Source organism: Mastigoproctus giganteus, chromosome 9 (assembly GCF_048544385.1).
Source record: "Mastigoproctus giganteus isolate SK-2022 chromosome 9, ASM4854438v1, whole genome shotgun sequence".
Taxonomy (NCBI): domain Eukaryota; kingdom Metazoa; phylum Arthropoda; class Arachnida; order Uropygi; family Thelyphonidae; genus Mastigoproctus; species Mastigoproctus giganteus.
In genome coordinates, this window is record NC_143583.1 from 139,493,769 (window position 1) to 139,515,540 (window position 21,772).

Sequence of the window (21,772 nt, forward strand, 5' to 3'; positions counted from 1 at the left end):
ATAACATTAGTCCAGGAAGAGCAGTGACCATCGATTACACTTTGTCTTCTCCCACTCAACCATCCCTTTATCAATAGCAGCAATATGCCCTTAATGCCATACTGCTCCAATTTGTCCAAAGTCTTTCATGTGCAACAGTGTTGAAAGCTTTCCTAAGATCCAAGTATGTGATACCTTAACAAATCCATGCAGGATCATCTTGTCTAGATGATACTGTATTAACAAGTGCCTCCATTAACTGCCCTGGAACAGAAGTTAAACTAACAGGCCTGTAATTACTTGTGACACCCTTTGATCCTCCATTGTGAATTGGGGTCACATTTGCAATCAACAGTCCATGGGTACCTACCCTAAGTCCAAGGAAGCTCTCATAATTATGGCTAAGGGTTTGCTTACTTTCTTTGCTGCCTCCTTTAATATAACTGGATAGATCCCATCCACCCCAGGTGTCTCTCTTATGTTTAACTTCAACAATTACTCCTTCACTTTGCTCTCAGTTATTACAAAATCATTTAGTTCACTGCCAGAGTTTAATAAACCTCTGGCATTCCCCTCCCTGAATAACTCCTCATGTGTGAACGTAGATGCAAAATACTCATTCAGTTTGTGAGCTATCTGAGCAGGATCATCAACAGTTGAACCATCAATATCCAGTGGACCAATCTGATTCATCCCTTTCCTTCTAGAGTTTATATAAGTAAAGAACATTTTGCTGATTTTCTTTGCATCCTTTACCAAAGATTTCTCATAATCTGCTTTTGCCTTCCTAACCTCCTTTGTGACATGATTACAGACAAGCTTATATCTACCATAGACTTCTGTATCAGCTGTTAATTTATATGTATTCCATGCATTTTTTGTCTCTTCCACATGTCTCATTAATTCATCTGATATCCATTTAGACTTAACCTTGAACAGTATTTTAGTTGGTATGAAAAGCCTAGTAGTTTCCAAGATTACTTCATTGAAACCTTCCCATTTTTAATTTGCTGTTGGTAACATCATCAGTTGTCCCACCGTATAGAATTTAAATATTATCTCAGACCGCCATAGTCGCCTTTACGAAAGCAAAAACCCTTCCCTTTACCCCTACTTTTAACTAACTGTCTAACCTTCAGGAACTTTAAATCTATCATATATTCATGAAAATAATGCTAACTTTGAGCTAAGTCTCTGAGTAAGTCCCACTTCAGCACACTGTGATCACTGCCACCTAGTGGTTCCTTTATCTGCAGATTCTTAATGCATGAAGAATCACTACTGATATTCAGATCAAGAGTATTACTCCCTCTAGTTGCCTCCCGAACATGCTGATGTAGAAACCAATTATCCAATTCCACAAAAGCCTTGCTAGTGTGTGAGTGACCAACCCACAAATTTCAGTCAGTATCCGGGAAATTAAAATCTCCCATTATAAGACTCTCTGATTTACTGGCCCACTCTATTTCCCTGTACAGTTTTTTTATTATACTCATAAGAATCATTAGGCATATCAATTTTGATCTCCCAGTGCTTATGTCACACAAAACTGACTCGAGACTGCACTGTCCACAGATGTTGACTGGCTGCACTTCCTTGGATTTTATGTGTTTCTTAACTAATAGCATAACCCCTTCTCCCTTCTTATCTGTCTATCCTTCCTGTAAACATTGTACTCCCCAAATTCCAGTTCTGCATTCCTTATATCTATGTTACACCACATCTCTGATATCCTAACAATATCTGCCTTTGATGTTTTAACCAACACCTCAAATTCATCAAATTTATTTACCAAACTCCTAGCACTGATGTATATGCAAGTATACATGCACTTGTTCCTATTCTTAGCTACGCTAACACAACTCATGTATTTACTTGTACCACAATGATTCCCAGCAGTCTCTGAAATACCCTGCATCTTGTTTTCCATGTTGTTATTTGTTGTTATTTGGTTTTTAGGAGCATTAGCAACTAAGGCCATATTGCTCCGGAATATGTGGTGGTCATTCCCTGACCTTTCCGCATCCTCCGTATTCGGTGATGACGGGCTCGAACCCTGGTCTAATCAAGAAGCGTGTGCTACGCACTACTGCTCCTTCCCACCTGGCTATGGAGGCGCTTTGTTTTCCATGGCTCTGGTCATTCCAATAGAAGCAGTGCAAGAATTACTTTCACCTCTGCCAGTGGCTACTGTTAGTCTATTAGTTCTTGTATCCCCCCATGCTAGCAGTTTTCCGACCCACCCGACACAAGAGCATCAGCAAATATTCTTGCATCCTTTATATTTAAGTGTATCCCATCCCTGTAGAAGCAGTCTCTCTCTCTCTCTCTCTCTCTCTCTCTCTCTCTCTCTCCTGTTAACAAGTGTTGGAATAGCTCAAAGTTAGCATTATTTTCATGAATATATGATAGATTTAAAGTTCCTGAAGGTTAGACAGTTAGTTAAAAGTAGTTTTATGGATAGTGAAATGATAAGGACAACCAATGAGGATATATCTGATTATTAGCTGAGTCTGACAGTACGAGCACTGAGGAGAGCTTCTCAAAAAATAGTAAGAACAGATAAGCTGGGAACGAATAATCAATATGAAGCCTAGTTAGTATGTCTTTTCCCATCTATTGGGCTGGAAGCTTGATTGCATAGTTTTGGTTCATTTTTTATCTGTAGGCGTTTATTATTAACTTGAGCTTGCACAGTTGAGACTAGTGGTTTCTGCATTGTGCCTATGTAAGCTTTTCATAATCTGTATAGGGTACATGAAATGGTTGTAGGGTTACATCGTAAGGTTGTTTTGCAGCGCAAGCAGCTTTTACATTTCTGGCAATGCCAAAGTCGCCTGGGATCCAGCAAAACGTTATGGTTTGGTTGGACTCACTGCAAGGGAGTAAATGTGATTGGATGTTTTTTAATATGGGATAAAAAAGGGAGAGGTTACTTCTTATTGCAGAGACTGCATAAATGATGTCTGTATATATCATAGCAAATGATATAGAAAGTTTAATAATCCAATCCAGAATTATTTTAATGGCATAAAGCACAGGAGTGAAAATAATACAGGTTACTGGTAATGAGACAAGGGGATAAAAGAAGGGAAAACTATGACAGCACCTACACAATGCCAGTTTTTGAACAATCAGTATAGATTTCACAGGTCTGAGAATTAGATGTTGAGCAAGCTGCATGTAATATTAAGCAAGACGGTGCAGTTGGTAATACTGTATCTTGAAATATGTTGCATGGTTCAATATTTCATGCTCGAGTTACTTCTGTTTGTCAGAGGAAGGCAGGTCAGTTTTTATTTGGCTTACTATTGTAATAAGAATCACATGTAGTGTTATACAGATACCTCTAATTAGGGTGGGAAGGTAGACTATGAATTTTTGCAGGATAAAACAAGATCAGTGTTTTCCAATAAATATGTAACAGCTTTATCAGCTTGCACATACAGGCTTTGTACTAAAAAGGTTCTGAACATTCCTAGGACAATTCTAAAAGCAAGTATTAGATAGTATTTAGTATAGTTATAGCAGAGTCATATTGCAGATCCATAGACTGAAATGGACAAGATGTGGTCATTGCTCTATAATGGTGTAATAAGGTATGACAGTTTGCACCGCACGACATGGATGATACAGATGAGAGAATAGTTAATTTCTTCAAAAAATCATTCACAGGTGAATCTAATGGGCTTCAAAATTTAGGTTGTTGTCCAGTATAAATAAAAAAAAACAGATGGTATTAACCAGTGGAACTAGAATATTATTAATTGAAAGCTCTGGATCAGGGTGAAGACACGCTTGCATAAGTGAATAGTGGTGGATTTCTGTTCATGCAGGCAGTAATCTTTAGTTAAAGTCAACTATTTTAGATACTGCAAGTTGTGCTGCCTTTCAATATTTTTCATGCTCTAATTGAAAAGAAATGACCATGTCATCTGCATGCAAATAGACTTCAATGGTTTTTGGGATGCCTTGTGTAAGGCTATTAATACGGATTGCAAGTAGGGTTGCGCTGAATATGGAACCCCGCAAGACACCCTCCTTGAGATTCAATAAGTTTGGCTGTAAAGATTTGCCATGATATCTAGGAATAAAAAAAAACTATTGATTTTGAGGCAGCAGTTGGCACTATTCCAAGTCTGGAAAGGAGTTGTCAGAGAATGAAACAAATTTTATACAACATATCATAACACAGAGAGCCTTGAACGTGCACATTGCGTCAACAAATAAGACCAAATCAGGTAACATGATTTTCCCTGACCTCCAGCTGGAAGTTTTGAAGGGTAAATGAGGTTTTTTTGTGAAAATATCCTTTCCTTTTTGAGATCGGGCATTGATTAATTGAGTTATATCTGCATTCTTAGGAATATTAAACAGGAAATGGTGAGCATATAAGTTGGCATAAGTTCTACGAGAGGGCTGACTTTTAAAACTTCAGAAATGCTTTCTACTCATTTCAGAAAAGGTTTGATAAGTTGGATGTTCACAATGGTTTGTTTTGCATGGAGAACTAAAATCACCTAAATATTGTCACACGTGAAATAAAAGTAATCAGGGAGAGGAATATGAAGGAAGGGGAAGGAGAAATTACCTTCCCCTTAGAAGGTAAACAGGAACTTTGCATTTTGGTTTTAGAAAAGTAGTCACAAAATTGTCTTGTCCAGAGACAGTAAAAGGACTTTGGGTTGTCCCTGAAGATACAGTACTCAGATCGCCTTCCCCTACATAGGTTGTAGTGAAAGATGGTCTGAGTCAAAGCACAATATATTACAAAGACATGGGTACCATGCATGTGGACACAGACAACCACAGCTTCAAGTTGGGAAGTGACAATGATAGTGGGATGTGACACACTAAACTATGGAGGAGACCACGCAGATGCCATAACTTCATTGATTCTCATAAGATATACCATGAAAATTAAAATTGGCAGTAAGCATGCCTAAGCCACTTTTTGGTGTAAGCCACATCTCAGCAATTGCAATAAAACTGTAGTTGTCATTAACAAGTAAATCCACAAGAATGAATCTTGTTCTGGAAGCTCCTTGCATTTTGGAAGAATATTTCATGTGTACAAAACTGTGAGATCACAGGTTTGTACACATGGGATGAGAGAGGACAAGTGCTGAGCAATGACCATTAAAGAAGGTATGGCAACTATAAATGGACATATCACTAATGCAAACAGTAACACATCAGAACTGGCTTTTTTTTTTTTTTTTTTTTTATCTGCCTAGTAGTGCCATCTCTCATGGTGAACAGAATAGCTACAACTTAGTACTTAATAAATGACATGTTGAAGCCAGCAGGCTCTCTTAAGCATAATGTCATAATAACTAAAATGGTAATACATTGTCTTATTAGCCTTCAGAAACTGAAAGGTAATTAACATACATATGACAGCATCTTATATATACAGATATGGGTAGAGAACACAGTCTGGCTTCAGTAGAGTTAACATGATTTGTAGTGAACCACAAACTCATAAAACTGTGGCTATTGATGGAAACTTAAAATAAGTAGACTTGTAGCATCTAGTGAAAAATTAGGCTAGAAAAGGATAAAAATAGAATACTTCAAAATTAACAAGCATAACAAATGCAGCCATTAACAACTAAGCCTAATGTTTGCATTTTTGGTAACTATATGGATAGAGGGAGGGGTCAATTTCTCTATAGTATTTTCTCATAAAATGTAAAGTATACAATGAAAAAGAAATGAAAGATTTTACCTATTGTAGGGATTGTTGTAACAATCTCTCCTAATTTCAATTTATATAGTATTGTGGTCTTTCCTGCTGCATCCAAGCCAACTAAAACAAATGTTAAAAAAATTAGTATAATCAGCAAAACACTGTACAAAAAAAAAAGAAGAAATGAACGACTTCACTTGTATATTTATATATCATATATTTAGATGTACCACAATACAAAGTGACTGATTATTCTAAAGTATAACATGATAATAGACTCCGTCAAATAGATACAATGTTTAAGGATATTCTATAAATTTTCTTCAAAGCTCAGATACAGCCATTGAGACCACAGAAAATGCTGTAGTCTCAACACCAGAATGTTATCCCTTCACACTTGACTTCACTCTTCACACTTGACTATCAGTAAGAAAAACATGATAAATCATGGTAACAACGAAACAAATAAAATGAGCATTTTTTTCCCCATTCTATCTTTTTATAAAAGATAATCTATTTGCTAATCCACACATTAATGGTAGTTAAAATTTTAAGCTTCTGTAAATATTTTGCAGCAAAAGAACATGAAACAGCATTTTCTTAACATTTTATTATAATTAATATAATTATTTATTATAATTTTATTATTATTAACTATCTCTTCCTAAAATGTTATATAAAAGAGGAATATATGAGTGTGACAAAACAACCTCTAACATGCTATGGTTTAAAATATGGTTCAGTAGTTATAACCAATAATGCAGTGCAGACAGCTGCTGGAGCAATGGGGTGCCACCACAGAAACTCAACTAGACCCCAAACCAAACAGCATTTTCTTAACATTTTATTATAATTAATATAATTATTTATTATAATTTTATTATTATTAACTATCTCTTCCTAAAATGTTATATAAAAGAGGAATATATGAGTGTGACAAAACAACCTCTAACATGCTATGGTTTAAAATATTGTTCAGTAGTTATAACCAATAATGCAGTGCAGACAGCCGCTAGAGCAATGGGGTGCCACCAATGATAAACAGGAATTTTAACTGCAGGGACAATTGCCTCCAGATGGTGTGCAATTCCATGGAAAGGATGAGTGGCAATCTTCTTCAAGGATTAACTGCTTGCTCTCTCTCTCTCTCTCCTCTCTCTCTCTCTCTCTCTCTCTCTCTCTCTCTCTCTCTCTCTCTCTCTCTCTCTCTCTCTCTCTCTCTCTCTCTCTCTCTCTATTTAGTATTGAGTCGGTCTGATGCTTCTGAGGCTATTCTAGTCATATTAAAAACAATTTCAAAAAAACAATCTCATGGAGTACAATTTTTCTCTGTGTGGTCTATGCTTGTTAACAGGAGAATGCTTCTAAAGGGATGAGATACACTGAAATAGAAAAAGTTGCAAGAATATTTGCTGATGTTATCAAGGCAATGTTAGGTGGGTCAGAAAACTGCTCACTTTGGGGGGGGGGGGGATTCACAGACTAACAGATAATAGTAGCTGCAGGCAGAGGTGGAAGTGATTCTTGCACTGCTTCTATTGCAGTGCACAGCAGCCTGGAAAGCAAGTGCTGGGGATTTCAGGAACTGCTGGGAGTCATCATGGAACAAGTTCTAAGAGTAAGAATAGGTGCATGTACATTTGCATTTGCATCAATACTAGTATAGTAAATAAATTTGATGATTTGAAGTGCTGGTCAAGACACCAAAGGCAGACATTGTTCGAATATCAGGGCATGGTGTAAAGAAAAACAGCAAAGGACACTGCAATGAAATACAGATATAAACAGTGCAGAATTGGAATTTGGGGAGTACAATGTGTATAGGAAGGGAGCAGGGGTTATACTGCTAGTTAAGAAACAAAATCTAAGGCAGTGCATCCAGTTGACATGAGTGGACATTGCAATGTTGAGTCAGTTTGGTGTAACATAAGCACTGATGGTGCCTACATATGGTGCTAGGTGGGGAGGAGCAGCAGTATGTAGCACATGCTTCTTGATCAGACCGGGGTTCGAGCCCGTGACTACCAAATACGGAGGATGCGGAAAGGTCAGGAAATGAACACTGCATATCCCCGGAGCAATATGGCCTTAGTTGCTAATGCTCCTAAAAAAACAAATAACAAACAACATGAGCACTGGGAAAGCAGAAATTAAGAGTAGGAGTGTGTTATAAGACAGATAACTCTGATGAGTACAATGAACAACTATACAGAGAAATAGAGTTGGCGAGTAAATTGGAATGTCATAATGAGAGATTTTACCTTCCCAGATATTGACTGGAACCTGTGGGTTAGACACTCCCACATTAGCAAGACTTTTGTGGATATACAGGATGACTGTTTTCTACTGTAGTATGTTCAAGGCAATCAGAAGGAGTAATATTCTTAATCTGATTATCAGCAGTGATTATTCATGCTTTAAGAATTTACAGATAAAGGAACCACTAAGTGGCAGTGTACAGTGGCAGTGTACCACACCTGTACACTGGGGATCACAGTGTACAGATGTGGGATTTACTTAAAGATGTAACAAGGATCAGGGGTATAGGGAAGGGTTTTTGCTTATGTAAAGGTGACTACAGTTATCTCAGACATTTTTTAAATTCTATACTGTGGGATCAACTGATGATGGTTACCAACAGCAAATTCTAAATGGGAAGCATTCAAGGAAATAATCTTGGAAGCTACTAGACTTTTCATACCAACTAAGAAATACTGTTTAAGGTTTAAGCCTAAATGGATGGCAGATGAACTGACGAGTCTCGTAGCAGAGAAGAAAAATGCTTGGGATACATATAAATTATGTATCCTATGGTCTGTAATCAAGCCACAAAGGAGGTTAGGCAAATGAAGGCAGATGAGAAATCTTTGCAAAGGATGTAAAGAAAAACAGCAAAGACTTCTTTACTTATATAAACTCTAGAAGGGGATGAATCAGAATTGTCCACTTGATATCAATGGTTTGACTGTAGATGATCCTGATGAGATAGCTGGCAAGTTTAAAGAGTATTTGTCATCTACATTCACACATTAGGAATTCTGTCGAGAAGTGGAGAACGGAAGATTATTAAACCCTAACAGGAAGCTGATTGATTTTGTAATAACTGAGAGCAAACTGGAGAAGAAATTGTTGAAGTTAAACATAAGAAAGGCAAATGGAGTTGATGGGATCTATCCAGTTATATTAAAGTAGGCGGTAAAGGAAGTAAACAAACCCTTAGCCATAATTATGAGAGCATCACTGAACTCACGGGAGGTCTCCACGGACTGGAAATGTGCAAATGTATATCCAATTCACAAAGGGGAATCAAAGGTGACTCTGTGGGAATTACAGTCTTGTCAGTTTAACTTCTATTTCTGGGAAAATAACGGAGTCACTGGTTAAAGAAGCATTGCAGAACCAAGACTGCAGTAATAATTCAGATAGAGCATGGGTTTGTTAAGGGGAAGTCTTATCTGACCAATTTGAGTGGATAATATGATATGGTCACAAAGGAAATGGATGAAAAAAATTTTTATATCATACACTTGGATTTCAATACTGTTGCACATGGAAGACTACTGCACAAATTGGAGCAGTATGGCATTTAGAGCAAATTGCTGTTTTGGATAAAAGGAAGGCTGAGTGGGAGAAGACAGAGTGGTAATCAATGGACACTTCTATTCATGGACTAATGTCATTAGTGAAGTCCCCCAGATTCAGTTTTGGGACCATTGTTGTTTTGTCTATTTACTAATGATACTGATGAAGGTATATTAGAAGGTATAAACTTCTTAATGCCGAAGTTTTCAAATGATACAAAGGTTTTTCAGGGTTATAAAAGACAGTAATAACAGTATGCTACTGCAATAGGATCTAGAAAAGTTGGACAAATGTGCTGAAAAATGGCAATTGTAGTTTAACATAGACAAATGCAAATACTACATATGGGTAACAGTAAACCCAGAGAAATGTATCAACTGTGCAGTACTACACTCAGGGTAATGGAGAATGAAAACGATCTGGGGGGGGTCCTAAAATTAAGTTTTCTGAGCAGTGCAGGCAGGCAGCCAGAGCAGGCTGCTTGCTCAGTCATTGTCAGTGATATACAGGAATTTTGCTAGTAGGGATAATCTGATTATCCTCTTGTATAAGGCAATGGTCAGGCCACACTGAGTACTGCATACAGGTCTGGCAACCTCATTTTTGGAAGGATGTACAGTTGCTAGAATGAGTACAGAGAAGGTCAACAAGACTGGTGAGGGAAAAAAAGGGGTGCTCTAATGAAGAAAGAGCGTAAGTTTTGCAAATTGCCGTGTCTGGAGACTAGACACCTGCGAGGTGATTTGATTGAGGTATATAAGGCCTTGAATGGTTTGAGTAGGCTCAATGCTGATGAGATTCTTCCTCTTGCTCAGATTACAAACGTAATCTGATGATGAGATTCTTCCTCTTGCTCAGATTACAAAAGTAGGGGCATAAACTCAAATTGAGGAAAGACAGTTACAGAACAGATGTGCGGAAATTTGCCTTTAGCCAGCGAGTAGTTGATTGCTGGAACAAAATGTTCTTAGATTTCACTATCACCTTCACAACATCACACTGTGGAAGTTGATAGTTTAAATAAATTCAAGGAAGAAGTGGACAAACGTTTGGAGTAAATGGATGAGTGAAATGGGAAGGTTTTTTTTTTTTTTTTTTGCTGATGCTGTATAAGCTTACTTTCTTGCATCATATGCCTCTGCTAATGCTAATTTCCAAGACATTGCTGCTGTGTATATCCTGTCAGTTAGATTCTAAAATAGCAAAAAATTCCTAAATTGGTTGCTTGACCATCTCCATACATCAATGAAACATTACCAAGTGTTTGTAGGAACTTTAATCTCTTGCCTAAACTTTAAGAGAAGACTTATTCGTGGCCTAAATACATTAGAGCTAAAACTAACACCCACTACCTACAAATTAAAACTAACAGCAGCAGCATTCCGGACAACTCATTCTAATTGATGCAATGCAAGGATCAAAGTTCCGGGCTGTGATCCAGCTATGTACAGCTGGATCACAACCCATCATTATCGCTTCACAAATGACACCTCCATTTTTAAAGCGAGAAGCCTCCAGAAGAAAGTTGTTGTTGTTGTTATTTGGTTTTTAGGAGCATTAGCAACTAAGACCATATTGCTCCGGGGATATGTGGTGGCCATTCCCTGACCTTCCCGCATCCTCCGTATTCGGTGGTCACGGGTTCGAACCCTGGTCTAATCAAGAAGCGTGTGCTACACACTGCCACTCCTGCCCACCTGGCTCCAGAAGAAAGAAACCACAGCGAAGATAATTCCAGTGCCCAACTATCACCCAAAAGTGCATTTATGCAGCTGAATTAATCCTATGGGATGCCTTGGAAGGTAGAAATCCTGAACTCAGAATTGATTTGCTGACAAGATGGTTTTCTCAGGCTTTCTATGCTGCAACAAAGAAGCTGATCATCACAAAGCATTCAAAGGATTGGTGTAATCAAACACTCTGAAAGTTTCCATATAAAGCAGAACCTGCATGATAGGTAGTACTCTGGATCACTCTCCAACCAGATTCATATTCTTCAAAACTATAACACTATTTATTAGGAACAAAATAGAGGCAACCAAATTTTACTTGAAAGCTATTGTAAATATTGTAAATTTCTCCACAGAAGTAAACCTGAAAATGGCATCAACTCATTCAACCATTGCAGTTGGCATGACTACGAACTAGGTCCTCAGTTCAACTGGAATCTACCTCACCAATAAAATTTGTGTGCAGTGGATTCCAGTTCAGCAGACCCTATTCACACAATCCAAATTCATCAATTCAAATTACCAAAGACCAATTGATTAATGTGATAAACAGCTTACCACTCGTGGCCGATCTAGTGCTGACGGAGTTCCGGTTTATGCTGATCCAATCCTCGCTGTTTAACAAGATCCTTAATCAACTTTTTTCTCTCCTATGTGAAATACCGAATTGGTTTTACCAATTCGGTATTTCATGTAGGAAGTAGATCCACTTCCAGTGCCCGGAAGTGGATCTACTTCCCACATAAGCAGGTTCAGCCTAAATGCACATGAACGTAGCATATTATAGCTCTTTGAGAGAGATTTTTATTAAAGCTCATTTACTGTTTAAATCTTCTAGTTAAGTAAACTATTTGGTTTACAGCTGTAAAGGGAGTTATATAATGGCATAGGGATAAGGAGGTGTTATCCCCTTGCATAGGGCAATGGCCAGGCCACACCTTCAGTACTGCATACAGGTCTGGAGGCCTCATTTTAGGAAATGATCTGGAGCTGCTGGAACGAGTACAGAGAAGGGCAACAAGAATAGTGAATGGAACAAAGGTTGCCCTTACAAAGAAAGGCTTAAGTTCTGAAAAGTGTAGAGTATAGAGACTAGGTACCTGCATGGTGATCTCATTGAGGTCTATAAGGTCTTGAATGGTTTGAGAAAGCTCAATGTTCATGGGATTCTTCCTCTTGCCCAGATTAGTCTCCTGAGAGGACAAAAATTCAAATTGAGGAAAGACAGTTGTAGAATAAGTGTGGAAATTTGCCTTTAGCCAGTGGGTGGTTGATTACTGGAGAAAACTTCCATCTTTCATTGTGGAAGTTAACAGCTTAAATAAATTCAAGGCTGAACTAGACAAACTTTTGGAGTGAATGGATGGGTGAAAACAGAAGTTTTTTTTTTTTTTTTTTCACCCGCTGATGCTATATAAGCTTGCTTTCTTGCATCATACGAGGGGGGGGTATGAAAAAGTTTGTACCCTTACACAGAAATAATAGCCCTAGAAAGGTGAAACTTTACAGGAACTTTAATCCCTTTTCTATGTAGTCTCCATGTATAGGAACACATTTCTCCCATCTATGGATCAGTTGTTTAATGCCTTCATTATAGAAGTCCACACTTTTTGCCAGAAACCATGATTCCACTTCATTGATGACTTCCTGAGACGAATCAAAGCGGCATCCACGCAATGGTTTCTTCATTTCTCAAAACAAGAAGTCTGACGGTGCTAGGTCAGGAGAATAGGGTGGGTGCTGTAGTAGTTCAAAGCCACACTGGGCAACAAAAGTTGGGTGTGGCAACAGTCGTGCATGTGAACAGGTGCATTGTCTGACAGAAGACTGACACCTTTGGTTAACATTCCATGCCTTTTCACCTTCAAAGCATCACTTAACTTTTTCAAAAAATTTCTGTAGTATTCTCCGGTAAGTGTGGAACCACAAAGTAGGTAATCTGTCAGGATAACCCTTTTTCTGTGCAAAACACGGACATCACCTTCTTCGCAGATGGAGTGGTCTTTGCTTTTTGGGAGGTGGGAAGGGGGTGTCCTTCCACTGCTTTGACATGTGTTTAGTCTCCGGATCATACTGGCACACCCTGTATTCTTCATTTTTCACCAACCGATCAAAAAAGTTCTCAACATCCACATTACACAAATCTAACATTTAGCGAGAACACTGCATTCGACACTGCTTCTGCAAAGGTGTTAGCAATCTTGGAACCCATCATGCAGAGACCTTAGATATGTGCAGATGGTCATGTAAAATGCTGTGAGCAGACCCATGATTAATTCCTACTGTATTTGCAATGAAATGAATAGTCTGTCACTCAGTACTAGCTGCTCAACCTTTGCAACCATCTCACAGTATGTGGATGGCCTTCCTTCTCTTGGCTCATCAGACTTGTACAACAGCACTGGAACTTCCGTTTCCACTTTTTTACAGTGTCATAGGATGGACAATTCTGCCCATACACAGCTTTCATTTCTTCATCAATTTCCTGAGCTTCCTTGCCCTGCAAATGCAGGAACTTGATCAATGCTCGATATTACACTTTGTCAACCATAGTATCCTTCTTCAGATTCTGGGGTCCCCTCTGGTGTAGGATCACCTATGGGAATGAAATTTCACATGTTAGTTATTGAATATGTAGACAACTTATATTAAAAACGGCATCTTCCTACTGATGTTTTATCTAGGTCAGGTACGAACATTTTGATCCCCCCCACCCGTATGCTTCTACTAATGCTAATATGATTTATGTATAAAACAGAGGTCTTAGATCATTACTTACAAGATGAGCAGCTATCATTCAACACACTAACAGAAGAGTGCAACAGTATCCAATGAAACTGGTCAGGCAAGATTAACCATATTAAGAAAGACATGCTGCAAGAAAGAAATTCTAAGAAGCCATACTAATTGTCCTGCCCAGATAGAAGCCCTGAGAAATAAACACAAGGAAATCAAAAATAAATATAGAAATGAAATAAAAAATCAAAAAGAGAATCATGGAGAAATCTAGAAATTACTGAAGATAATGCTAACCCATGCGGCATTATCTATAAAATTGTCTGCCAGAAACTGCCACAGGGAGAAACAACAAATTAATGCTAATTTTTTAATTTATCTCGCAACACACCAGATGAGACCCACTGTTCTATGCATATTATATCACAACTTGGTGATGATTCTCTTCTTCCCATATACAGTATCTTGCATTTGTGCAATGGAGCTTTCTCTTGTAGCCATTCTCAGACTTGTGTTGTTTGATATTACAAGAATACAAAATGGGTGATTTGAAAGACATTCTTTTCCTTGGTTGGATTTCTGCTATAATACTTCTGATGTCAATGTTTACTCATATCACATCAGTAAAATTAATATTAGTAGTGGTAAATGATGCAAGAAAGCAAGCTTATAAAGCATGGGGCAAAAAATGAAATAAATAGTACCTACTACACCCATCCAAGAATTCATAGTTCTTCCTTGAATTCATTCAAACTACTCACTTCCAGAACAACATATGAAAGTTTGCTCCAACAATCAAATACCTGCTGGCTGAAAGCAAACTTCTGCACACCAATCCTGTAACTATTCTTCCTCAATTTGAATTTATGCCCCAGTCTTAGAGAGAAGAAGAAGAATGCTATCAACACTGAGCTTACTCAATCCATTCAAGGCCTTAAGACCCCAAACAGATCACACTGCAGGTGCCTAGTCTCCAGAAGCTGTAATTTGCAGACCTGTTCCTCTCACCAATCTTGTTGTCCTTCTCTGTTCCCATTCCAGTAGCTCCATATCATTCCTAAAATGAGGCCACCAGACCTGTATGCAGCATTCAAGATGTGGTCTGACCATTGCCTTGTGCAATGGCATAATCACCAGCATATCCCAGCTAAAAATTCCTGTATATCATTGACAAAACCCCATGAGCTGTTCTGACAGCCTGTTTGCACTGCTCAGAGAACTCCAAATCTGACTGCACAATTAACCCCAGGTATTTTTCATTTTCTACTAAACTGAGTGTAGTATCACACAGTTGATATGTTAATTTGGGATTACTGCTACCCATACGCAGAATCATGCCTTTGCCAATGTTGAACTTCAATTGCCAATTTTCAGCCCATCAGCCGAACTTTTCTAGATCCTGTTGCAGTAAAAACTGACCGTGATTGTTGTCATTAACCACCCTGCCAACCTTGAAACTAACAGGTCTGTCAGCTCTAAAAAGAGTGAGGATGGGGCTCACATCTGGTGAATATGGGTTTGGCACACCCAGGATCCTGAGCTGGATATCTTTCTTGATGATTCCTTTCTGCTTTTCTCTCTCTCTCTCTCTCTCTCTCTCTCTCTCTCTCTCTCTCTGGCGCCTCCGTAGCCAGGTGGGCAGGAGCAGCAGTGCATAGCACACGCTTCTTGATTAGACTGGGGTTTGAGCTCGTGCCCACCAAATACGGAAAGGTCAGGGAATGACCACCGCATATCCACGGAGCAATATGGCCGTAGTTGCTAATGCTCCTAAAAAACAAATAACAAAACAAAACTCTCTCTCTCTCTCTCTCTCTCTCGATAACTTGAAATTTTTTTGGCTGGTGCTGCATAAGCTTCAGGCTTCCTTGCACCATATGGCTAATGATAACCTCAGCATTGTTATAGACCTTTATGAGAGCTTGAAGCACTCGAAGGATTTAAACTGGGGCACCCACTTGATCATTAGGAAACACAGCAGCAACCGCCAAGGCAGAATGCACTGGTCCCACAGGAGCTGGTTGTTGTCAGTAGCTCTATTGTTAAAAAGGGGGAAATATATTGTGCAAAAGGATAGGTGAAAAGACCAGGTTATGTTTTCCAGGGGCAAAAGCTAATAACGTAGAGCAGATATCATTATTAAAGGGCACAAAAGATGATACTAGGAGATCCGCAGAACTAATAAGTACAGGGTAATGTTGAAGAAAATGTCACGAGTTAGGGTTAAACTTGAAAGTGTCTGCAATTCTGCCCAGATATGATAGGAGATATTATCAGCGCAAGGGCAGCAATGCATTATGGCGTTGCTGCCCTTGCACTGCAAAGCCATAAAAGAAACATGATAGGAGAGAGAGTATTTGGTCAGAGACTTAACAATCATTTCGACTCTGGAGAGATGGTGAAGGCTCGTGGGGATAGAATTTTTTCAGCATGGTCTGTGCTTGTTAACAGTAGAGAATGCTTCTACAGAAATAGGACGCACTTAAATAGAAAGGGTGCAAGAATATCTGCTAATGCTACTGAGGCAGTGTCAGGTGGGTTGGAAAACTGCTCGCTTGGGGGATGGGGTAAATACAAAGCCTAATAGATCAACAACAGCCACAGAGATGAAAGTGATTCTTGCACTGGTTCTATTGGAATGTGTAGCAGCCTGGAAAGAAAGCTACTGGTGACTGAGTATTCTGGGAGTTATCATGAAACAACACGTTTGGGTAACTAAGAGTAGGAACAGGCAAATATGTACTATCATGTACACTAATGCTAAAAGCATAGTAAATAAATTTGACGTGCTGGTCAAGGCATCAAAATGCGGACATTGTTGGGATTCAGAGACATGGTATCATTCAGATATAAGTGATGCAGAATTTGAATATAGGGAGTATAATGTGTACATAAAGAATAGACAGGATAGGAAGGAGGTTATACTCTTAGTTAAGAAGCATATAAAATCTAAGGAAGTGCATCCAGTGCAATGTACAGTCAGTTTAGTGTGTCATAAGTGCTGGGAAAGCAAAAATGAGAGAGAGAGAGAGACAGAGTGTGTGTGTGTGTGTGTTCAAGGCCTAATGACTCTGATGAGTACAATGAACAACTGTACAGAGAAAGGGAGTGTGCCAGTAAATCAGAATATCTTATAATGGGGGATTTTAACTTTCCAGATAGTGACTGGAATTTGGGGATCAGTCACTCACACAGTAGCAAGATTTTGTGGATTTATTTGATGACTGTTTTCTAGCAGCATGTTAGAGAGGCAACAAGTTGAAGTTATACTCTTGATTTGATTATCAGCTGTGATTATGAATGCATCAAGAAACTAAAAAATAAAAGAACCACTAGATGTAACAGTGTATTGACGTGGGATTAACTTACAGATGTAAGTAGCATTGAGGGCAAAAAGGATTTTTTTGTTTCGTAAAGGCAACTACAGTGTTCTCAGATGGTTTCTGAATTCTAATGACGATGTTACCATCAGCAAATTCCAAATGGGAAGCATTCAAGGAATCAATCATAGAAGCTACAAGGCTCTTCATACCAACTAAGAAATACTGTTCAAGATATAGGCCTAAACTGGAGTCAGGTGAACTAATGAAACTAGTGGCAGAGAAATAAAATGCATGTGATTCACATAAATTATCAGGTGACACAGAAGCCCATGATAGATATTAACTAGCCTGTAACTAAGTCAAAAAGGAAGTTAGGCAAGTAAAGTCAGATTACGAAAAATCTTTGGTAAAGGATACAAAGAAAGATAGCAAAGACTTCTTTACTTATGTAAACACTAGAAGGAAGAGAATTAATCAAATTGGTCCACTTCATATCAATATTCAACCACTGATGATCCTGCTCTGGTTGCTGACAAACTGAATGAGTATTTTGCATCTACTACATTCACATGTGAGGAATTCTTTAGGGAAGTGTATGCCAGAAGTTAATCAAACTCTAATAAGGAGTTAACTGGTTTTATAATAACTGAGAGGAAAGTGGAAGAGAAATTGAAGTTAAACATAAGAAAGGCACCTGGAATTGATAGAATCTATACAGTTATATTAATGTAGGCAACGAAAGAAGTGAGTAAACCATTAACTACCATTATGAGAAAATCCTTGGATTCAGGGTAGGTCCCATAGACTGGAGACATGTGAATGTCCCCAAATCAAAAAAGGGAAAGAGGTCAAAGGATGACACGTGTAATTACAGACGAGTAGTTTAATTTCTGTTCCAGGGAATTAATGAATTTATGCTCCCAAATAATGGAGTCACTGGTTAAAGAACTAATGCAGGATCATCTAGACAAGGCAGCACTAATACTTCAGGTACAGCACAGATTTGTTTAGGGTAAATCTTGTCTAACCAATTTGACTGGTACTACAATGTGGTCACAAAGGAACTGCATGCAAACAAAAATTTGATTTATAATTGGATTTCAGGAAAGCTTTTGATACTGTTGCACATAAGGACTGCCATACAAACTGAAGCAGTTTGACATTAAAAGCAGGTTGCTGCTATTTATATAAGGGTGGTTGAGTGTGAGGAGACAGAATGGTAATCAATAGACACTGATCTTTGTGGACTAATGCTATTAGTGGAGTCCCACAGGGTTGTGTTGGGCCCAATATTGTTTTCTATATTTATCAATGATACTGATAATGAAGGCATATTGGGCTTAATGTCCAAGTCTGCAGATGATACAAAAGTAGGCAGGGTGTTTAATGAATGACAGTATGCTACTGTAACAGGATCTAGAAAATTTAGGCATATGGGCTGAGAAATTGCAACTGAAGTTTAACATTAACAAATGCAAGGCTGCATTTAGATAGCAGTAATCACCATACCAACTGTGTAATAGTGTAGCGCAAAATGAAAAAGACCTGGGAATAATTGTGCAGTCTGATATGAAGTTCTCTGAGCAGTGCAGACTGGCTGCCAGAACAGCTCATGGATTTTATCGATGACTAATTTGCTAGCACCAATAAGGAGGTGATTATCTCAATGTAAAATGCAATGGTCACATCTTGAGTATTTCACACAAGTCTGGAGACCTCATTTTAGGAAGGATGTATAGCTACTGGAACAGGAACAGAGAAGGGCAACCAGATTGGTGAGAGGAACAAAGGGGGTGTTCTTAGCAAGAAAGGCTTCAGTTCTGCAAACTGGAGTCTGTGTGGAGACTAGGCACCTACAAGGTGATACGACAGGTGTTTAAGGCTTTGAATGGAGTGAGCAAGCTCAATACTGATGGAATTCTTCGTCTTGCTCAGACTCTGCACATGAGGGGCATAAATTAAAATTTTAGATGGATGGGTTGCAGAATAGATGTGCAAAAGCTTGGCTTTAGCCAGCAACTGGTTGATGCTGAACAAACTTCTATTCGTTGTGGAATTTCAAAGCTTAAATAGGAAAAATTAGACAAATTATTGGAGGGAATGGATAGGTGAAATGGGAAGTTTGTTTTGCTGATGCTGTATAAGTTTGCTTTCTTACATCATTTGTCACTGTTAATACTAATTACTGTGTAACCTTTTGAATCCCCTGCCTTTGTGAATTAGGGATACATTCACATATCTCCAGTCTATAGGGTCCCAACCCCAATGTTCTCATAATTATGGCTAAAGGTTTGCTTACCTCCTTTAATGTAACTGGGTAGAACCCATCCACCCCAGTGCATTTTTATGTTTAACTTAAAAAATTTCTCTTTCATTTTCGTCTCAGTTATCACAAAATCATTTAGCTTTAAGGGTTTTATAAACTTTTGGCATCCCTTCCCTAAAGATGCTCCCAGGGGCTGACATCTGGTGAGTATGGGATTGGCACACCCAGGGTCCTGAGCTGGATATTTCCTTTTTTTCTGATTTCCTTTTACCTCTCTCTTTCTCTCTCTCTGGGTCACAGGGTAAATAAAATTTTTTTTTGGCTGGTGCAGTATAAGCCTCAGGCTTCCTTGCACCTTATGGCTAATAATAATAATACATCATGTGTGAATGCAGATGCAAAATGCCTATTCAGTTTGTGAACACTGGTATTTATGGAAGTATACATGTGCCTGTTCTTACTCTTAGTTACCCGAACACAGCCCATATATTTACCTGTTTCATTATGACTCAAAGCCGGCCTTGAAATCCCAAGTGCCTTCCTTTCCAGAAAGCTGCATGTTACATAAGTACTGCTAGAATTGGTTTCACTTCTGCCTGCAGCTATTGTTAATCTATTTCTGTGTATCCCCCAAGCTAGCAGTATTCCAACCTACCTAACATTTCCTCGAGAGCATCAGCAAAATATTCTTGTACCCCTTCTGTTTAAGTGTATCACATCCCTATGAAAATCAGTCTCTCCTTTTAATAAGCACAGACCATGATGAGAAAAATTCAACCCCATCAGCCTTTCACAGCATCTCCAGGGAAAAATTGACAAGGCTCTCTCAATGTGTACTCCCTCTCCATTCTATTGTGCTTGGGCAGAATTGTAGACATGTAAGAGTAGGAGACCGGTGAAATTACTTAACAAGTACAGGTCACTGTTGAAAAAAGCCGTGAATTAGGGTTGAATTTTAAAGTGTCTGCAATTCTGCCCAGACACGATAGGAGGGAGTATACTTTGTATGATGAGAGCCCTGTCGATCAATTCGGCCCTGGAAAGATTGTGCAAGGCTCAAGGGGGAGAATAGAATTTTTTTCAGCCTGGTCTCTACTTGTTAACAGGAGAGACTGCTTCTACAAGGATGGGATACACTTAAATAGAAAGGGTGCAAGAATGTTTGTTGATGCTATCGAGGCAGTGTTAGGTGGGTCGGAAAACTGCTACATTGGGGGGATACAAGGACTAATAGATTAACAATAGCCACTGGCAGAGGTGAAAGTGATTCTTGCACTGCTTCTATTGAAATGAGCCGCAGCCTGGAAAATAAGATGCAGGATATTTTAGAGACTGCTGGGAATCATTGGGGTACAAATAAATGCATAGGTTGTATTAGGGTAGCTAAGAAAAAGAACAGGTGCATGTATACTTGCGTGTACACCAATGCTAGGAGTTTAGTAAATAAATTTGATGAATTTGAGGTATTGCTCAAAACATCAAAGGCAGAGGTAAAAGATATTGTGGGGATTTCAGAGACGTGGAGTCACACAGATATAAGGAATGCAGAACTGGAATTTGGGGAGAACAATGTCTACAGAAAGGATAGACAGGATAGGAAGGGAGGAGGGGTTATGCTATTAGTTAAGAAATACAAAAAATCCAAGGAAGTGAAGCCAGTCGACACTGCTGGACAGTGCAGTGTCGAGTCAGTTTGGTGTGACATAAGCATTGGGAGATCAAAATTGAGAGTAGGAGTGTGCTATAGGCCTAATGACTGATGAGTATAATAAGAAACTGTACAGGGAAATAGTGGGCCAGTAAATCAGAGAGTCTTATAATGGGGGATTTTAATTTTCCAGATGTTGACTGGAATTTGGGGGCTGGTCACTCACACACCAGCAAGGCTTTTGTGGATTTATTGGATGATTGTTTTCTACATCAGCATGTTCGGGAGGCAACTAGAGGGAGTAATACTCTTGATTTGATTATCAGTAGTGATTCTTCATGCATTACGAATCTGCAGATAAATGAACCAACTAAGAAATATTGTTCAAGGCATATGGCAGAGAAGAAAAATGCATGGGATACATACAAATTAACACGTGACACAGAAGCCTATGATAGATACAAGTTGATATGTAACCAAGTTACAAAGGAGGTTAGGCAGGCGAAGGCAGATTACAAGAAATCTTTGGCAACGGATGCAAAGAAAAACAGCAAAGAGTTCTTTACTTATGTAAACTCTAGAAGGAAGGGGGATGAATCAGATTGGTCCACTTGATATCGATGGGTCAACTGTTGATGATCCTGCACAGGTAGCTAACAAACAACTGAATGAATATTTTGCATCGACATTCACACATGAGGAGTTATTCAGCGAGGGGAATGCCAGAGGTGTATTCAACTCTGGCAGTAAGCTAGAGAATCTTATAATAACTGAGAGTAAAGTGGAGGAGAAATTGTTGAAGATAAATACAAGAAA

The 21,772-nt window shown here is 38.7% G+C and overlaps 1 protein-coding gene across 1 annotated transcript in view; it reads right to left on the reverse strand.

Moving 5' to 3' along the window:
• Positions 1-21,772, reverse strand: part of Arf4 (ADP-ribosylation factor 2) — a 155,245-nt gene that overhangs the window by 109,999 nt on the left and 23,474 nt on the right. Inside the window, exon 2 of the mRNA XM_090381565.1 lies at positions 5,711-5,791. Coding sequence (XP_090237691.1) covers positions 5,711-5,791 — 81 coding nt within the window. The remainder of the gene's footprint in view (positions 1-5,710; positions 5,792-21,772) is intronic.